The 20385-nt window shown below is 38.8% G+C and overlaps 2 protein-coding genes across 2 annotated transcripts in view; one reads left to right on the forward strand and one right to left on the reverse strand.

Moving 5' to 3' along the window:
- The first annotated feature begins 784 nt into the window (after positions 1-784).
- cdc40 (cell division cycle 40 homolog (S. cerevisiae)) lies at positions 785-15432 on the forward strand. The gene is made up of 15 exons (XM_015012863.2): positions 785-1002; positions 1371-1457; positions 2440-2569; positions 2646-2732; positions 2930-3069; positions 3538-3634; positions 3789-3928; positions 4442-4516; positions 5256-5301; positions 6844-6945; positions 7968-8083; positions 8983-9116; positions 11195-11271; positions 14221-14365; positions 14904-15432. The coding sequence occupies exons 1-15, from the start codon at positions 811-813 to the stop codon at positions 15079-15081; spliced, it is 1746 nt and encodes a 581-aa protein (XP_014868349.1). The 5' UTR covers positions 785-810; the 3' UTR covers positions 15082-15432.
- The window catches only part of mettl24 (methyltransferase like 24), a 35896-nt gene continuing 29028 nt past the window's right edge, over positions 13518-20385 (reverse strand). The window contains exons 4-5 of the mRNA XM_015012985.2: positions 20125-20344; positions 13518-17706 (exon numbers count right to left, since the gene is read on the reverse strand). Of these exons, the coding sequence (XP_014868471.2) occupies positions 17353-17706; positions 20125-20344 (574 nt within the window). The 3' untranslated portion in view covers positions 13518-17352. The remainder of the gene's footprint in view (positions 17707-20124; positions 20345-20385) is intronic.

The raw sequence follows: 20385 nt of genomic DNA on the forward strand, positions 1-20385 counted from the left end.
ATTACAAATCAATACAGAAAAAAATATATATTTTGCCACGAACCCACAACTTTTTTGGATAAAGAAAAAGTGAAGATTGGCGTGTTCAATAAAATACAAAAAAAAGGTACAAATGTATGAATTAGGGAATATACAAACAGGTCATTTTTATTACGACCAACGTGTGTCTTCAATAATGTGAGTAACTTAATGTGAAATAAGCAAATGAGATTGTGTGATAAAATTTTGCAATATTCTAGCATGACCTAGCCGTTTGTTTTTCTTATTTTTTCCTACTCCCTTTTAAACATATCGTCCACAGATTGACATATTAATGATGACGGTAATTGTTATGAGTATTTTTTCAATACTGATGTACCCTGTACTGATGTTTCAAATGAAAAAAGTAAAGCGAACAAAAATGTGCTTATAGCTACTTGTTTAAATGACCAAACATACAATCTAGAACTCGCTACAGGCTGTTAGTAAAAAATAATGCGGTAACTTCTATGATTAAAAGTCTTGAACTCTATGATTTCTTAACTTAAGTTACATAAACCAGGTAGAGTAGTGATCTGAAAATTGCAGTTGTAGCAGTTCCTATCCATTTTCCATGCTTCACTTTAAGTAATTTTATGAATTCATTCAGCTACTTTTTACCTGATTCTCCCCCCACCATCCACCCCCCTCCCACTATTGTAACAAAATTAAATCACAGTCCAGTTTCTGGTAAGTAAGTTTCAAGTTTTATTTCTGCGTGTATTGTTCCCTCTTTTTTTCCTTCCAGCGGATGTCCCGCCTCCTGCTTCCGGTGACTTCACAACATTCAACATGTCTGCCGCCATAGCTTCCCTCGCTTCGTACGGGAGCGATTCCGACTCCGAAAACGAGTCAGAATCTAATACCAGTATCGAGAAAGTTGGTCCGGATGATCCGGATGCTACGGCTCACCTTAAACCTCTGCAGTCTGGACCCACAATGTCTTTAGCTGTTCTTAATTCTGCCCCGGAGGTCGCTGTTAAGGTAAGCTAAGAGATGCTGTCTAGCTAACGTTAGCTTGACGTTGAATGCGGATTTTGTATTTAATGACTTGACTAAATGTATTGTCTACTATAATATAACCAACTTCATCTACTAAATGGAAAATGAATAGGAGAGCATAAGGCGTTGAGCTGTAGCTTACACTCTTGGCATTGTTGCTTTTTATTTTCGCTGATATAGCTATCTGAATGTACTACTATATTATTAATTGTAATGCAAGGTTTAGTTAATCGTACTTTTTGCAAACAGAGAACAATCTCCAACTTCTAATTTCATTGGGTTGGTACTTTATAACTTGGTGAGATCAGTTGGTTAACATTGTTAGCTAATTATTTATGTCTCCATGTCAGGAGGCTGTTGAGACTGGCATACACTTGGACCCTTCACTGAAAGAAGTCACTTATAACCCAACATATGAAACGATGTTTGCCCCTGAGGTAAGTCCGTCAAAAAAATATTACAGAACTACAAACTAATATGTTTGCACGTAAAATGTACACCTGCAAGTCAAAAGGTTTCCATGAATAATGTCAAAACTTCTAATTATGTCTTAATTAAATGTTGAAGTAAAGATTTGGTAGTAACTTTACTTAACTTCATTCTACCCTATGCAGATGGATTGGTGATTGACTCACCTTAGCATTCTTAATGCTTCATGTGACTGAGTCTTATGAATTAAGTTAAATACATATATGCCTACAGGGCAGATGATAATCAAATACTGAATATATAAAAAAGATGATGTAGCTCAACGTACATCTTACACCTTTCACCCACTGTAGATATTCTACACATAAGAGTGTCCATTACCTACTTAACCAGGACAGAACATGGTGTCCCTTCAAAGAATACCCATGTAAAATGTATTTTAGATATGTCAACATGTGGCATGATACAGTTTTACAGCAGCTAAGTAACTCTTTCTAAAATAACTTTTTCTAATTCGATATGAACTAAAACAGCTCATATTGAATTGGGCCAATGTGCTGAGCTTTGCTGTAACCACTGTGAATTATGAAGATGATATTTTCTTGGGAAAAGATTAGTTTCACTGCTGCACTTAGAATACAGATTGGTTTATTTTTGTTCTTGAAGCCAAGATACTTTTGAAAAATCCTTTGGTTGGTTCATAGCATCTGTTTTTTAAAAAAAAAATCTTGTTCATGTCGACCCCTGATTTCTCTTTTCCTTAGGAGAAGAGATCTTTGCTCCTGATCCTTCTGCCATCTTATTCATTTATTTTCTCTTCTATGAATCACAAAGCCAGTTGCTATTGAAATGCATGTTATTTTACAAAAAAAGGCGACTTGTTCTAGAAAACCATTTGGTCAGAAATCAATGAAAGCACTGTGCGAAGTGCAACTAAAACCAACACTTTTCGATGACACTGACAATAATCGTTGCCTCATTTCATTTTAGTTTGGGCCGACGAATCCATATAAGTCCCAGCAGATGTCGGCCCCAAGGAACATGCTGTCTGGCTATGCAGAACCTGCTCACGTCAATGATTTTATGTTTGAACAGCAAAGGAGGACTTTCTCTACTTATGGTAAAATGATCTGTATCCTCTAGGGCAGGTAGCACACCATTTTTTCTTTTAACAACATCCTTCTGTCTGCTTGTAGGTTACGCTTTAGATCCTTCTGTTGACACACACGAAGCTTCCTCTTGTAGCTATATTGGTGCTGTGGAAGAGGCTGAAAAAAACAAAGGTGTGCATTAATAATGATTATCTTTTAAATTAGTTTGTTTAATAACTTATATATATATATATATATATATATATATATATATATATATATATATATATATATATATATATATATATATATATATATATATATGTGTGTGTGTGTGTGTTATTATTAAACAATTGTAATACCTCTAATGTAATCCTTCCTTCCTCCAGGACTGACTGTCTTTGAAAGTGGTCAGAAGAAGCCAGAGAAAAGGAAGAAGGTCAAAGGTGGGGACGCGGGAGAGATTGACAACTTCCTGGGGCCGTGGGCGAAATATGTGGACGAAAAAGATGTGGCCAAACCGTCAGAGGTGAAATATTGTTTTATGTGCTAGAAAACATGTTAGTGTAACTGGATTGCTGGTTTACAGAATGATTTGCTGATCATTTGTAACATGTATTAAATTATATGTGATTGTCTTTAAATCACAATTATGAAGCAGAGTGTGTGTATTTTATTCTTTATTATAATTCATAGCAGGAATACTGAAGTTAAAGCCCCAACAGAATGTTTTTTTTCTGCAGCTACCAAGAGGCATCTGTATAGCCCTTTATATCCAGTCTAATGTATTTTTCTACATTAGATCAGACATTTGGTGCAGCAGATGCTACTTATCACTGGCTTTGTGACTCCACTCGCCCACACAGCCATGTTAAAGCCCTCATAATCTGGCATTCATTCGAGATTAAACTGATTCACGTTGCCGGGCCTGTCTTCATAATTATATAAAATATGACAATTGCTGGGTTGTTTCCTCATAATTAATTTTATTGTACAGGAAGAGAAGAAAGAACTTGATGAGATCACTGCTAAAAGGCAGAAGAAGGGAAGGAATGAAGACGAGGCTCCAGGAGAAGAGAAGACCATTCTTCACGGTAATTAAGATGCTTTTATATTTTCAATGGCTTTTAGTGAAATTAATCAAAAACAATCTTTTTCCACGGTTAATGACTAAGAGGAGTTAAATTTTCTCTCCTTTTTTTAAAATTTGTTTTAAACATCACATTTTGTCTTTCTTCCTGTCTGCAGTCAAAGACATGTATGACTACCAGGGCAGGTCATACCTCCATGTTCCACAGGATGTGGGCGTCAACTTGCGCTCTGCAGATGCTCCAGATAAGTGTTACCTGCCAAAGAAACAGATTCATGTCTGGTCTGGACACACCAAGGTAAGTGGGAAAAGGAGAACATGGGGGTTTGTTGCTAATGAAGTAACCTAAAAGTGAGCTTTGTTGATATTTCTATGGTTTCTTTCTCTGAACATTTTGACATGCAAAAAGAAAACTAGGAACACTGAGAGTGTTTGTCTCTCAGTGACAAACACTGTAAGATTGTCAGACATTTTGAATTGTCTTTGTAAGACAATTCAAAATGCCAATGTAAGACAATTCAATTGTCTTTGTAAGACAATTCAAAATGTCTTTGTAAGCATTTTGAATTGAAATGAATTCATGTGTGCTACATTATTGTGTAAAGTGTGACTTTACTTTGAAAACCATTAACCTCTCAAAAACATTTCACCAGTTAAAAAGATGCACAAAAATGTGTAGATGTTATAAACTGTGACACCTGAAAGCTAGATAAAACCCAAAACTGTACAGTACAACACTGTATGATATCGGTACTAACAAATACTTTCATAAGAAGGAGATAAATAAGTAAATAAATCTGTTTGTTTCCAGGGTGTCAGTGCTATCCGATTATATCCCAGGTCTGGTCATCTTCTGCTCTCCTCTTCCATGGACTGCAAGATCAAGGTATATTATCAAATTATCTAATAACAGCAGAAGGTCATTTAAGCAGCACAGACTCTTGATTCCCTCAAGATAGTAGATGTTAATAATTTTACTGTTACATTTCAAGGTGGCTGCCTATGTTTACAGTCTTAAGATGAGGTGCTCTAAGAGTGCATTGGACTGAATGTTGGATTAAATGACTAGAATATAACAGATGTTAAAACCAAACTTATGTTTTGCCCATATGCCTACGATGTCATTTTATATTGATAGAAAAGTCTAAAACATTGAGTATAAGTAGGAAATTTTGAATACTGTAGGAACCCAAATCAGAATATGCATTTTTCCCCCCTTCATTCAATAGTGGGAAATGTATTTTTTTTATTTTTATGAAAACTTCAAACTTCCACTGTTTTGATCTATAAGCACATTAATCAGAGACAGGTGTTTGATTCACTTTTTTTTTTATATCTACTGAAGGTCGTTTAAGGTCATTAGATGCTTTGATGTATAAATGGGGTTAATTCCTTTGTTTTCTCTTGGATACAAAAGAGCAACCTTTATCAGCCGACCTGCAGCACATATTTTTCTCATGTGGTATAGCTAATAGTTTCACCCCAGAGAAACCTGATCAGTGCATTTGATTATTTTGGTTGACTATTTTAGTCAAGACACAGCGTTGTACAAATATGCACAACATTGAGCACATCAATGCTCTGTACTGATCAGGCCATCACTCGATGTGTCTAATTCTCTCTAGCTGTGGGAGGTCTACGGAGAGAGGAGGTGTCTCCGTACATTTATTGGTAAGTAAGCATTTTTTTGTTAAATCTATGGTTTATTTGAAAGTTGTCAACTGGTGATGAATCTTTTTATTTATGTAATTTTGAGTGCTGCATCCCTCAAGAGTTCCTGAACAACAGCATGTCATCGGCAAACATGCTGACAGAAAATATGCTCAAGCTCTGAATAAACATAGCCTTTTGGGAAACGTGCGGCAGTGACGGATATGAGCTCATCGTCACTGGAACATTTAAATCTGCTGACCACTGTCAGAGATGCTACGTTTTAAATGTAATTATACATACAGAGAAATATTTATTATTCCAGGTTTGAGTGTTTTTAGGCTAATGCATGCAAGACACTCTGCTACTCCTCCCTGACAGCACACTGTCAGGATAGAGATTGTTTGCAGCTTTGGTTCTGCTTGTCAGCTCCTTCACAGAACATGCATAATTCAGCAGCCCAGGGCTGAAGGGAACGAGGGGCAAGGGAGGGCACAGAACATGGAGAGGCGATGTGGGGGGGGGGAGAAGGAAACCCAGTTAGGAATGAATGAAATTACAAAAGAGTCCATATGTAAGGCAATACTGATTAAAATATATATATATTTTTTTTTCTTATCTAATGCAGTTTTAGAAGTATTTAGTTATGTCGCTAGGTGAATATTAACATTGCTCTGCATTTAATGATCAGCTATGTAATATTTATTTTTCTATTCTGAAGCTGTGATATTTTTCCTGAGGGATCGGACTCTTTCCAGTACACGCACATTTACCATAAATTAAAACATACGACTTGCCGGTCTTCCATTTTAAATGCATATGTCGCTCTGTAAACTTCTGCTTGAAGTACCCACTTTGACTGAACGCCGCACAGAATGTGGACTGGTTTGAAGCATCCAACCCGAAGGATCACTTAGTAAAACAGGGAACAGCGAGGGTAGGGAAATTCATGAATATCAATCAGTGATATTTTCATATTTTAATTCAGCCAGGGACACGGGGGATATTTGCTTACTTGTGTGACCTGTTTTCAGTGGTAGTAATGCATGTGCGTTTCTGCACACACATCAGCGCAAGGCTTTCAGTGGCGATGCTGTTGCCTTTGGTCTGCCAGCAGGCCTGGTTAGAGGAAGAGTGCAGACAGGTGCTTAGCCTCAGTGGGCTCTGTTATCACTGTGGAAACAGCATACCGCTGATAAAAGCTGGTTTTAACAAGGGAGACAGCTGCAAATAGTCAGACTGCAGGGATCTCAAATCACCTTCCTGCACGAGGAAGAGCCAGACAGTTGAGGACATGAATTAGAAGGAAAACAGAGCACGCAGCCATTGAAGACGTAATTATGGCTTGTAATTTTTGTTTTAGCCTTTCCCTCGTTAGGCTCTGCTAAACATTTTCCCTTCCACATCTTCCTCATGTGGAATCATGGAATAATTTTGCCAGTAAGCAATAAGTCATCTGAGGCAAAAATTTGCCATATTTTTTGTTGAGTGTAAAAATATGATTTTATTGCAATAGTTGTGTGCTTATAATTGCTTTGATTTTTTTTCTTTTTTGTGCATTAGGTCACAGCAAAGCAGTGCGAGACATTTGCTTCAACAACAGTGGGACTCAGTTCCTCAGTGCTGCATACGACCGCTACCTTAAACTGTGGGACTCTGAGACAGGTAAGCTGCGTCTCTTACAGAATTAGATATATAACTGCCAATGTAACATAAATAATAAAGAAACTGACAAAAACAATAGGTTGACTATCTTGGTCAAACATGTACAAATAAACTGCAACGAACCTTCTTTCAAATTTTTCAGAAAGTGGAATTGTGGATTTTAAATATAATGTAAAATAAATAATGAAGCATGCCATTGTTCAGAGCACTCAGCATAGAATTAGACTGAATAGATCTGCCCTTATGGATCAGTCACATTGTCACTGATATCTAGAATTTCTCACAGTATCGGGACCAATACAGATATTAACATCGGATCGGTGCATCTCTAATTTGTCTCTTCTAGACCAGTCCAGGTTCTGATTTCAGGTGGCTGAACAGACATGTTGCTTTGTCATGTGGTGCAGACACCGCCAGGAAGCACTTATTGACATTTATTGCTGTGAAATGCATTTTGTCACCTTTTGACTGAGTCTTGATTCTACTAAATAGCAAATGAACAGCTACGTTTGTCTACATCTCTGTGTAGATTGAAGCCTTTTCTTTACATCCTCCCTCTGTTGTGTTGAAATTTGACACCCTTTCAAGTTGAAGAATGCTTCTCCAGCAGAGGGCAGAAAAGAGTTAAATCCCCCACTTGTTGATTTGTTTAAAAAAAAAAAAAAAAGATATTTCTTAAATTGTTGTCTGTTTTGTTGATTTCTGTGTGATAGAGATTGTTTATCTAACTCTGTCCCAGCAGCAGGTAGATTTGATTGAAAAGTCCCCATTGCAGTTTTGTATTCCTTCATATGCAGCACTATCTTCCTCGCAGAATGAACAGAAGTAAACAGCATTTTCTGTTTTCCAGCTGACTTGTCGCTCCCCCTGGGGATTGAGCACCACAGCAACAAAAGTTGCAGACTGTGTTCTTTAAGTTGTGGACAGCTTTAGTGTGCCGTAATGGAAAAAAGGAGAGAAAAAAAGAAGAAACAATGGATTTTTCTGGAACCCTGACTTTCAATTTACTTCCCTCTCCACAGGCCAGTGTATCTCTCGCTTCACAAACAGGAAGGTACCCTACTGCGTCAAGTTCAATCCGGACGAGGACAAGCAGAATCTTTTTGTGGCCGGGATGTCGGATAAGAAGATTGTTCAGGTAAAGGACAGCGAGCGATCCGCTTGTGTCTGCAGGGCAGATGCACTACAGTTTCCGCGTTTGGCGCCTGAGCTCACGGGAGCACAAACTACACTTCTCTCTCAAACTTCAGCACTTGTGTACGTGTCTGTGTGGGACTTGCACGGGGATCAGTGGATGACAGGACTAGAGCAAGTCATTAATCACAGGCTGCACACGAGCAGTGAAGAAAACGGTGTAATGTAGTGCAACCATCACATCACGTAAAAGTTTGTGTGGTAGTAACATCCAGAGGACAAATGGAGCTGAAAGATTTTATATATTTTTCTTCTAAGAATAAACTATTAAAATATGTATAAAAAGAAAGCACCAGCTCTGCTCCCTAACTATCGGTGTGAACTGCATTTGTTATCTCAATCGGGGCTAACGTTAAATCATGCAGTTGTCCTCCAGGCGACGAACACAGATGGCTGCTGGCCCCAAGGGGAGGATTTAAATAAAAGAGCACAAATGAAATTGGACAGAACTGCATGCACGTTTCTTGTTTGTTTTCTTGCTTGGGGGTGGGAGCATCTGCGTGGAAACTTTTTTTTTTTTACATCTTAATTTGTGCAAGATCCTCTCCAAAAATATATTGATGCTCAAATCCGAGGCCTATTTGATTTGATTGCTAATTGCTGTCATCGCTTCACCGCAGTTGAACAATTTCTCAACGCTGACACAGATTGAACATTTCCTCAAAGGAGGAAATTCCCACTGTCATCCAACTTCTCTTGGCTTAGAAAACTGTATGCTGACACTTTTTTTTATTACGGTTGATTCTTCGCTGGTTGCTCAGATCATCCTGTTTGTTTAGACTTGTTTGGGGTTTGAGTGTTTACTTGTTTCTGTTTTGCTTTCTGCCCGTGTTTGCTGGACAGTGGGACATCAGGACGAGCGAGGTGGTTCAGGAGTACGATCGCCACCTGGGTGCTGTGAACACCATCACCTTTGTTGACGAAAATCGCCGCTTTGTCAGCACGTCAGATGATAAGAGTCTGCGAGTCTGGGAGTGGTGAGTAAAGACTACGAATTAAAGAATTAAAGGATGCTAATATGTCCTGGTTTGTTTGGTGTCAGCAGACAGTCAAGACAGACCACCAACAATGATATGTTTATTGGCTCCAGTGCCTGGGAGGATATAAACAAGCTCTGCTGTTTCCGTCTCAAAGATTGTAAATATTTATAGAAGGCCTTAATATTTAGAATAAGGACTTTTATTCTCTGCTTTATATTTTTAGTGAAACGAAGCTCCTAGTTTGTTTTTCCCAACTGCACAAAAAAAAAAAACTTCCATATTTTTAAATTTAGAAACAGAGAGCAAATGTTGATCTTGTAAAGACCAGAAGAAGCCAATCAGCTGTAGCCTGAGAGTCTGTTTTCCACATTGTCTCCTGGGAGACAAAACCGTGGGAGTAAATCAACAAGTTGTTGACCAGATTAATTGCCTGACAATTATTTGAATTGGCCAGAAGACATATATTGACTGTAGAGAAAGGTTGGCCACAGATTTATAGATTAAAAATCCATAAGAGGTAAATACCTACATATATTTAAGCTTACATGTTTTTTTTTGTTGTTTTTTTGTTTTTTTTCCATATATTTACATACATCAGATGTGTCTGAGAAGTAAATAAATCTAAAGCACTGGTTTATTATTAGGGAACAAGTATTGATGAAGGTTTTTAGGATAATCAATCTGAGAGCTTAGCTTAATATTTGCTAATATGCACCTGAGGGGGAAAAAAAAGAATAAAGTTATGAAAATAACTGTTGCAATTTATGGTCACAGTTTGGGCAGCGAACTTCTCTGGTTTATTTTAATTTAAATTAGTCTTTTAAGCAAGAAACTTTCCAGCCTGACTTTTTACTACGGATCAGATTCTTCTAAAAATCCTGTTGTCTTCTCAAGCGTAATCACTGTAAACACACGTTTATTAGTCAATAATGTCCCTTGGACAAAAATTGTATTTGTTGTTCCATTTCTCTCTACAGCTCCACTGCAGGACTTCAAAAGCTTTACTTGCTGAATTTAATTTGAGTCCTAAAAAAAACTTTAAACTCCTTGTTCAGATTTCTAGTACTGTCATAAATTATATTTTAAGAATTTATTTTTGTAATTCATACAAAATAATAAAATGTATATGAATAAGTAGAAAATTAAACAGGCAATAAAGTTCTGTTTCCTAAATGTGTCTATTTTTATGTTTAGGGGATTAAAATCAAAATGTTACATTGATTATCGATTTATTTGACATAGGATAGTGTCTATTTCTTTCATTTTTTAAAAAAAATGCTCATAGGTAAATATTAGCTACATAATTAAGTTCCAAATTCCTGTAGTTCTTAAATTATTATGTAATAAAAATCTTAGAGTTCTCTTCCAGAGAACTGCAGAAATAATGTTTATCATCTCTTACTTTCTTATTCTCCCTTATTAGTTTGTTGAAACTGCTTTCATTTAACTCCAGCTGTTCCCCGTCACATTAGAAGACTGATATAACTCAGTGTAAACAGATGGCAGGATCAGTTCCAGATTAAAACTCTTAAGCACACTTCCGATGCAAAATGTGCTGGGAAAGACACAGAGAGACATTAGTGACATTGAGTAACTTTATTTTTTTAAGACGTCCCCCGACGACCAAGCAAAGCCCTTTCCATTCATAATGACGGAGACAAACACAGAGAGCCGTAAATGTGAAAGATCTGCTTCAGACCAATTAAGATCAAATAGTGGCACATCTCTGCCAAAGCAGACAAACAGAGAGAGCATGAAAGGACTGGCGACAGTGTGAGGAGAGCAAATAAGGATTTCGTAAATAATTGGTTGCTTGTGCAGTCACAGTTCGACATCAAAAGCTTTCGGATTTTATTCAGATATTTACGTGCTCTAACTAGCTCTAACTACACCGATAATTTTGCTGTTCCACAGCTGCCGTTTTGCTGTCGGTGTTAAGTATTTTTCAGGCTCGCAGACAGAACAGCAGAGGTTAGCAGAGAGGTTTATTAACTGTTTCCCTTTGGGGTTGTAGAGGCTGAACCGGTGCTTAATCCGTCGTCATATGGGATCACCAGGCTTTGTGTCTTTTTCAGGGACATCCCTGTGGACTTCAAGTACATCGCTGAGCCCAGTATGCACTCCATGCCAGCTGTGACTCTATCTCCCAATGGTGAGTCCCCTGATTTTTGGAGAAAAAAAAAAAAAAACCTCAAAAACACACAAACTGCAACATAGAGTGGAGGACTCTAGGGAACTCAAACCTACATTACCACACTGATGTAGATTCATACTGCCCAAGGTTGGCCGTTTCTCAGAGGAGTAAAACAGCACAAGATCTGCAGAACAAGTTGGTATAAATCGAGTCAGTCTAAGGAGTTTGTGGTCTGCAGGCCTGCTGTGGTTGTTTCTGTATTGTTGGTAAACTGGATTTCCGAGTTTCTCAGCCTGCAGCTTCCCACCTGGTTACAGCTGTGCGGATTGTTATGAACAAAGACCTCTGCATCTGTTGCAAACCATATTATTTGGCACTGGGAAGGGCCGTAAGTTTTGTTCACTTTCATGATTATGAAATGATAATACCAAAGTGTTGTATAATATTAGGGAAGACTGCCGACTTGTCATTTGTCGAGGTGGCAGATGTTGAGACTGGGGCTGGACGGTACGGCAGAAATCACAATAGACGTGTTTCACATCTGTCTATAATTATTTGTTTTGTATTGATTTGTTTTCCGCTTTAAATATGTGAACCGGTGATGTCACCTTTCCTGTTTTATCTACAATTTCCTCATGACCCGTTTCACTCATTTTCTCCGTTCACTCCACATCATTGTCTTTTCTTTTTAAGATGAGCTCCTGCTGCACAGGTGTTACTCAATGGTTTGTTGCTAGGTTACCAATGAGCGAGTGAGTTAATTGATGCCACCTGGTCGAGCTACTAAAGCTTTTCCTCTGACTACATCCCCCAGAATGCTGTGCGGTTCTGCACCAGAGTTCAGTGAAATTCTACTGGACATATTTTCTTTTTGTATGGATGACGCATCTTTATCATGATATATATTTTTGTTGATTTATCGGCCATCCCTAATTGATGCCCACTAAAAGAGGCTAACTCTTGTATCCAAGCGTGAAAGTAAGTGAAAAGAAAACGTGATATAGAAGGCGTGCATAAGCAATAGGGATGGATGCAACCCAGTCTTCCTTAAAACCTCAGCAGAACCGCAGGCCAATCACCTCTGTGTCACATAGTATGGTATTATAAATATTCATGCAGAACAAGCCCTGACTAAGTAAACAAGTGAAAAGAATCATATTGTGTATGCAATGAATCTAAATAACAGGAGTTTCACTTTAGAACTTAATTATAAATTAAAGAAAGTTTAAAATGACACTCTGATTTATTAAGGTCCGCCAGTACACCAAGACATGAAATGGTAAAGCATTTAAATCGCAGATGTACCCGTCCACCTGAAGCACCTAAACTACAAACATTTAAAAATGCTGATGGGGAATTTTTATTTTTTTTTTCGACCAACAGACCCAGGCCTGCTGCTTCTCTTTCTCCCCCCCTTTTTTTTTTTTGTCTTTTTGCAACGATAAGCAAACCGTTTCCTCGGTTTAGCGTCATAATTAACATACAGATCTGAAGGCGTTATTGATGTTCCCATTAAAACCCGCCAAGGAAGTGAAGAAGTGCGTCTTTCCAAATGTCAATCTATTCCTTATGGGCAGATGTATTGAGCCCAGGCATGTTGGAAATTAGTATTATGATTTATGTAGTGCAGGCTTGCTGCTGGCACTGTGTCTCAGTTGTACTGAATATTGATGTTGTCAGATGCTTATTAAGAACAGATCAAGATGTGTGACAAGGGCATTCGGGGTTATTATGCAGATTTTACACACTAGGATAGATTAATTTTGCCTTTTTTTTTCTTCTATTTTGTTTGCAAAACTTTGAGTGGGAATGGAAACTGAATCTGACAGCAACCAAGTTGTATAAGGAACACTAACAGAAATGGACATTCCACTTTAGCTCCAGCTCTTGGTTTTCCAATTAATAGGCTCTGTGTTGCAGCCCATCATCTTCAGCTGGGGCCTTACTCAGCTTTTTGCTCCCTCCTCTCCACCTGCCTAAATCCCTTTCCCCTCATGTTCTCTTTTTTACTCTCTTCCCTCCTCCTGGTCGACGTTTGTATTTGTCCCAACATGATTTGTTTTTCCTCGGCGTGTGAATAATGAATGTGTTCTCAGTGGGAAACCATTCAGTTTTCTCTTACGCCTAAATGACACCTGGCCCCCCCTTGGCGCCACATCTACAGTCTCTTGTTCTTTTGAGTTCTCTGCGTCTTCCTATTTCACTGAAAGTTGTTTTTGCTCTCCTGTACCTATTACAGTAGACATTTCGGGGCTTTTTAAAGGTTCTTTTTTTTTTTTTTCTGGAGAGGGATGTAACATGCACGTACACACCGAATGGATACCTTGCTTTCATACCTCATTAATAATCATGTTCCTGTTAAGAGGTGCAGTGAGTTGTGTGATGCCCTGAAAGTGATTTACTGCTTCCCTTTGCTGTGTAGTGACTTGAAACTGTCGTCATGTCAAGAGCTGAGATGCAGCGCGAAACAGATTATAATTGAGCACCTAATGATGAGAAAGCCTGCCTAATTTTTCTTAAATTGCTTCAATCTTTCTCATTTAATGAAGGTAGAACGATGGGTCCCGTGCCCTTCTTGGGGAACTGTCCTCCTTTTATTTTAAAAGTTTTATGCTCGACTCAAGTTTCTGCTGTTTTTCTAGCTAAAATGTTCGAGTCCTGAATTTAGATGCTAGGTTTACAACTCGACCGGCAGCAGCATAAAAATACGACTTCAAAGATCTCAGTGTCTGCTTGTTAAACCTCTGGCTGTACAGAGCCATGCAAATGAGGCCAAGAAGTGAGCTAACAGGCAATTTAAAATGTTCTGTACAATCTTGTAGCTTTAATGCCGCTTCACTTGATAATAAACATGTTTTACCCCCCTTCCCTTTTAAACATCTTGTGCTGCATTGCCAAGACTTTTAAACTGTGCTTGGGAAAGACGAGTTTCTCCCGCTGTTTACACACGCTGGTTTCTAATTTCAGGTAAATGGCTGGCGTGCCAGTCCATGGACAACCAGATCCTTATCTTTGGAGCCCAGAATCGCTTCAGACTGAACAAAAAGAAAATCTTCAAGGGTCACATGGTGGCCGGCTACGCCTGCCAAGTGGATTTCTCCCCAGACATGAGGTAGGGTGTTTTCTGATCGAACAAAAACCAGAGGAAGTTTCTCAAATATCAATGACAAAAAAGCCTATGAATAAATTAATGGTAGGCCACCAGACTTGTTATCTAATAAGCAGGAAGGAAAATATTAAATTCAGTGTGTATTTATTTTATATTTTTACTTCAGTGCATCTCAAAGTCAGAATAACAATAATAGTGACAGGTAACAGTCTAACTATAAATACCATAACATTTTAACAGAGGATTTTATTACTATAAGGCTTCCTTATTCATTTGTTTTGTAAGAACTTCCATTTACTGATGAGATTAGAAGAAAAAAAAAATCTATAATTACATGAACTTTGGCAATCCAGCTTTCATTTAATTTTTGTCCATGTCTCGCCCACCACTGCCCACATTGGTTTACAGATGCTCTAACCTTCTGTCATTATTCATTGCTGCACCACAACTTCTGACAGTCAAAAAAAAAGAAAAAAAGACTAGACTTTAAAGCCACGTCTTCCACCTTTTCCCTCCTACTGAACTGCTGTCTTTCTTCCAGCTATGTGGTATCGGGGGATGCAGATGGAAAGCTGAACATCTGGGACTGGAAGACCACCAAGCTCTATCACAGGATCAAGGCTCACGACAAAGTCTGCATCAGTGCTCTGTGGCATCCGCACGAAACCTCGAAGGTCATCACCTGCGGCTGGGATGGACAGATCAAACTCTGGGACTAACTCTGATGGCGTCTAAAATTATGTGCAGAAGTCAGTGATTCTTGGACTTTATTAAATAGTTTTGAGCGAAAGCCAACAGGCTGGTATCCAGTCTACTTGTTTAAGTGTATTTTTGTATCTTGAAATAAGAGCTCAAATATGTACATATTGTGTGTGTACAAGAATGAGCATATTGGAATCTTTAGCAATGATATGGCAAAAGAAATATTACAGGGTCAACGACACGTATTTTTATTTCTAGTAGTGTTCTGTTCTTTTTTAAATTTCTTGTTCTACAAAGTGTTTGTAATCATCTAAACATCCTTTTGTGGAAATAAACATTCTGCCCATTTCCTATTTTAGAAAATGAAACTGATTTGTGGTGCAAAATTTATTTCTTTAACCATCATCAAACACAAAGTCAGGGAGAAAAAATATATATATATAAGCTGAGCGTGTGAAACATTTGATCTTATCTGCACACAACAGCAGTGCGATTTGATATTTTATTCTAGACCCACAAAATTCCCAGTATCCTAACTTTATGACCCATAAAAAGGTGGGAATACAAACGAGGACAAAGACATTCAAGAATCTGTGAGAGGTGGAGCTGCAGGAGGAAGGCAAGCTGGCCGAGGCACTTAGATGTGTAGGGTAACCCAGGGAAACCACGGGTCCTGCTACTGATGTGGATGTTACTTTTATTAGGTACCGCCTACATACGCATTCTTGTAGAGCATCTACCCTCATTCATGGAAACTTCACCTGTTGGCAGAGGCCAAATTTGGGTAGTAACTAGCTACATTTACTTAATGTAATTGGAGTAAATGTAATTTGTTTTTGAAAAATGTCCTTTTAGGAGTATTTTTACTACACTGTGCTTTTTACTTTTACTTGAGTAATTTTATTATGAACTGTCGCTACTTGCTACAATTAAACAAACCTGTAGTTTTTGTTGAAGTTTCATAGGTTTTTGCTACTTGTATGAATTATTGTCATTTTCGTCCTTAAATTTACAAACTTTCCACTTTATATGTGATCCATCTGATGATGTCATTTCTAAATATTAAATGATAATTTCATCAGTTACTCAGTACTTGTGTAGACCTTTTACCAAATATGGTTTGTACTCGGGTAATTTCTTGGATGGCTGCTTTTTACTTTTACTTGAGTAAAAATATGTTGAAGTAGTGCTTCTCTTACTTGAGTACAATTTTTTGGATACTATGCTTACCTCTGGAAGTGTCCTATTTAAGCACGATAATGTTCCTTGCCACAAGCAGGAGTGATCTGAGAAGAATGACTTGCTGGTAGATTAGAAAAATCCACAGGATATATTTTTCAGTTATCTGGACAATAACGCCTCATTGATGGCAGAGGAAAATCGGTGCAAGATGGATGGCAAGGCAGAGTATCTCAAATGACGATTGATTGCAAAATACCATCCCTGAATGCATCACATATTAAACCTTGAAGCAGATGGCCTGCTGCCTCAGATGACCCTACTAGGCGATGTGGCAGCCAGCTGGAACAAGGATTTGAGGCCGTGGTTTGAACAAGTTCACCAAAGAGAACAAACAAGAAAACATCAGACCGCTTGACCTATTACATTAAGACGGTAGATGGTCAGATAACATGGAACTGTGATTTCACTTTCTAGGTGGTAGGAGGTGGATGACTTTAGTACCACGTAGCCCAGCTAAAATCCTCCCAGGCTGGTTTCTTTAACAACACTGATCTCGGGGTAGTCCACTTTCTGCCAGTCACCAAATCTCAATCCAACAGAGCACATTTGGGATGCGGCGGAACGAGAGATTCCTATCACGGATGTGCAGCCAACCACTCAGTAGGATTTGTGTGATGCTGTCATGTCAATATTCAAGAAAATCTGTGAAGACTGTTTCTGACACATTGCTGAATCTATGCTCTGAAGGGAAAAGGAAAAGATACTAGCAAGCTGTACCTTATAAAGTGTCTGGAGAAGGATTGTATTCTTGTAAATAGCATACTGCCTTTTGTAGGCAGTACAAATTGCTTCTCTTTTATATTCACTTACTTTTAGAGAGGCAGGCTCTTTCATTTACCTTCTCCTTGGAACAATATGTATGTTTTGTATCCACTGTACAACCTGTGTGGTCTTTTGGCCGTAGTCGTTTATGAAGATGGAACGGCTGGCCGTGAGCCAGGCTTCAAGAATGTCTAAATCGGGCTGACCTGCAGCCAACAAACACAGAGCCTCTGGAAGTTATTACTTCATCTATGTGAGAGGTCGTCACAGACCAGAGACCGAGTCTAAAAGATTAACTTTTTATGTTTATGTGCCGTCCATGAAGGCTTCCACCGTACGTTCACCCAGCTCAGGGTGTAGGCGCTGCTGGCATTCAAGATGTTCTTGTGTAAAAAAAGGCGAGGTGTGCTCGGATCGCTGTGGACGCGAAAGAGGCGAAAGCCGGCTCGTTCGAGCTCCTTCAGCAGGCTGAACCAGTACCGCACCACAGACGGGTCGTCGCCGGCCACCTCAAAGCCCGCCCAGTGCAGGTGAAGTTCCAGCAGCAGCTGACCCACGGAATCCAGGACTCCTTCCAGAACAAGGTTCTCCAAAATCTTCCACTCCGCGCTCTCCATGTCTGCTTTTAATACATCCACCTAGAACACAGGAGATTTGGGAGAAAAAAAAACGATTTCTTTCACACCTAGATAATAAATGAGTTCTATTGTAGCTTAATAATAACACTAAGGTGCAACGAGTTATTGAATTCAAAAGCTATTAAAGGATGTAAAAGGAGTAAGTGAAGCTTGGCCTCGGCTGTTGCTTCAGCAGTGCTGATGATGGATTGAGCCGAGGCACAACTTGACAGGGCTTGCTGGGATGGAATGGGGAGGAATTGCTTCCTAAGATGAATGTTAATAGCACCCTGAGGTCATATTTATGTAAATAGACTCGTGCATGCTCAGTGCTTAATGCATCTCTCCAGGACCTTGAGTTTGATCAGAGGTTTCGCAAACTACTAAAGTTGCCCCGTTTCTGACCTTTATGGGTTTAAAAGTCAAAGATAAGTTTTTGCTTTGAAGAGCAAATTAGAAATTATAGATGCACCAAAGATGACATTTGAGCATTTCTTAGTGTAAAATAACAAGTTTCACGAGTCTAAATAAATAAATAAAACTGTTGTAAGTGCTCTGCAGAGAAGTGTTAAATCGTCTTTTATTTATATTAGCTTCGTTTTAAAGAAGTCAAACTTTTTGTAATTTTCCAAGGTAGTTGTGATTGTTCACTAGATCTTATCTTTAATAATGCTTTTATCAGCATGGAACTGAGAATCAGTTTGTATAATGAGCTCCACAGTTCAACCAGGTGTGTGCTATTTGCTCCTGGCTAGTCTGAAGGAGTTGAGAGGGAGAGCAGAAGGGGGCGGATGCTCTGTTTGGCGGAAGTTCGGAAGCTTGGAAGCTGCGGCTCTGAGGAGGAGCTTCCCCAGAAAGGCGGTGCTCGGTCCTTCCAGGCGTTTTGCATAGCTGCATGGTTGTAACAGGTGATTAAAGGATTTCTCAAACATGTGTGGAAGACTCGAGGCAACACTTCTGTTATGTTTTTGATGAGGGAATAACATTATAACCTAATGTGAAGATCAAAAAAGTCGATTTTACACAATACTGCCCATTTAAAGTTTGTTTTTTTTGTGTGTGTTTTTTTTTTACTAATGTGGAATAGAGAAAGTAAGGTGGAATACCACTGTATTCCCAATTGTCATCCCAATTGTTATACATGATGCTGGCAGCATCATGGTGAAAGGTGGCAAAGTTTGCAAAGTGTTGACTATTTGGACCGGCGTGCACATTCACACCACATTTTTCAGATTTTTATTTTCAAAAGATTTTGAAAGCTGTATGCCATTCTTTTCACTTCATGTGCCCGCTACTTGGTGCTGACATATTGAATTCCAATAAGATCTATCAAAGTTTAGGGATATAACATAACAAAATGTGAAAAAGAGATGAAAAATTATTATGGATATTTCAAGCCTCTAGATGTAGTTAAAAAATGGAAGAAAAATACCAGAAAACTTTATAGAATCTTAAAGTTGTCTCATATTTCAGTTATTGGTAGTAAAGTACTTCATTTGAAGTAATAAATTACCTTATCAGCTTCTTATGGAGTTCTGTAGATGTTTGGTGAACAGGCATGAATTTAAACCAGATGTGTAAAAGTAAAAAAGGGGGGAAAAAATCATGTGTTTGCAAACTGAAGAGCAGGTATAAGAAATACTGGATTGGTCACCTCAAGTCTGGTTGGAGGACTGGGTAGCCCTGTTAATGTGATTTTATTGGCTTATAGTGCAGTTAATTATCCAATATGTAGTTCTTTTCTCCAAACAAGACGCGACATTCAGCAACTGACATTTGCTTCTTTGTGAGTCGTTGTGAGTGTTTTGTCTCAGTCGGTCACCAGAACTCCGTAAATGAGTCATTTGTGCAGTTTTTACCCATTGCAGATCAATGCTCCAGGCAGCACAAATGCATGCGTTAACCTTTGTGAGTGACTGTTTCCTGTCTGAGGGGCCTGGCAGAACCTTTTAAGAGAGAACAATTCTGCCAGTGCCTTTGCTTGCTCCGCTGGCACACCGAGTACTCACATTAAAATCTCATTATGAGGATGTGTGCATGGCCCTGCATTTCAAGCAGGTTGACTACTGTCTTCAGTAAACCAGCACACAACAGCAATGTTATATTTGTGCATTTCACAAACTGAATCATTGCAATAAACTGGCAGATTCCAGAAAATGAGTTGAAATTGGAGTTGAACTAGGATTTAAAAAAAACCTGCATCTACAGTATATACAAGAAGAGGCTTTCTAGCCAAGAGTCGTCTTTAAATTCGGATCTTTCAGCTGCCAGCTGAAATGGTGGGATGTTCACTTGGATCTTGAGACAGACACCCAGGAGAGGAATCATAGTGAGGGATAATTCGCGGTGAGGTGCACGAATGGATCGGTACTTGCACGGAGCGCCCAAATAACGTTGAAACAACAAAATAAATAAATACAGATCTGCGTTGCCACTTACGTCTCTGTGTCCAAAGTCATCGAGGATGGTGGCCAGTTTCTTGCTTGCCTGTCTTTTAGAGGCAATTGCTGGACTGGGGTCCCTCCAGTCTATAGAGATGCGGTGGAACCACATTTCAGCTTTTTGTAGGTGAGGTTGCTCCAGGCTAGGATCAAAGCAGTGGACCTCACAACCTGATCGTGCAAGAAAATGCTCCAGGGAGTGATCATCCACTCCCAACCTGAAGACCACAGGAACCAAAAAAAAAAAAAGAAAGATTCA

This window comes from Poecilia mexicana, unplaced genomic scaffold (genome assembly GCF_051168715.1).
Source record: "Poecilia mexicana isolate PSO_F unplaced genomic scaffold, ASM5116871v1 scaffold_21, whole genome shotgun sequence".
Classification (NCBI taxonomy): Eukaryota; Metazoa; Chordata; class Actinopteri; order Cyprinodontiformes; family Poeciliidae; genus Poecilia; species Poecilia mexicana.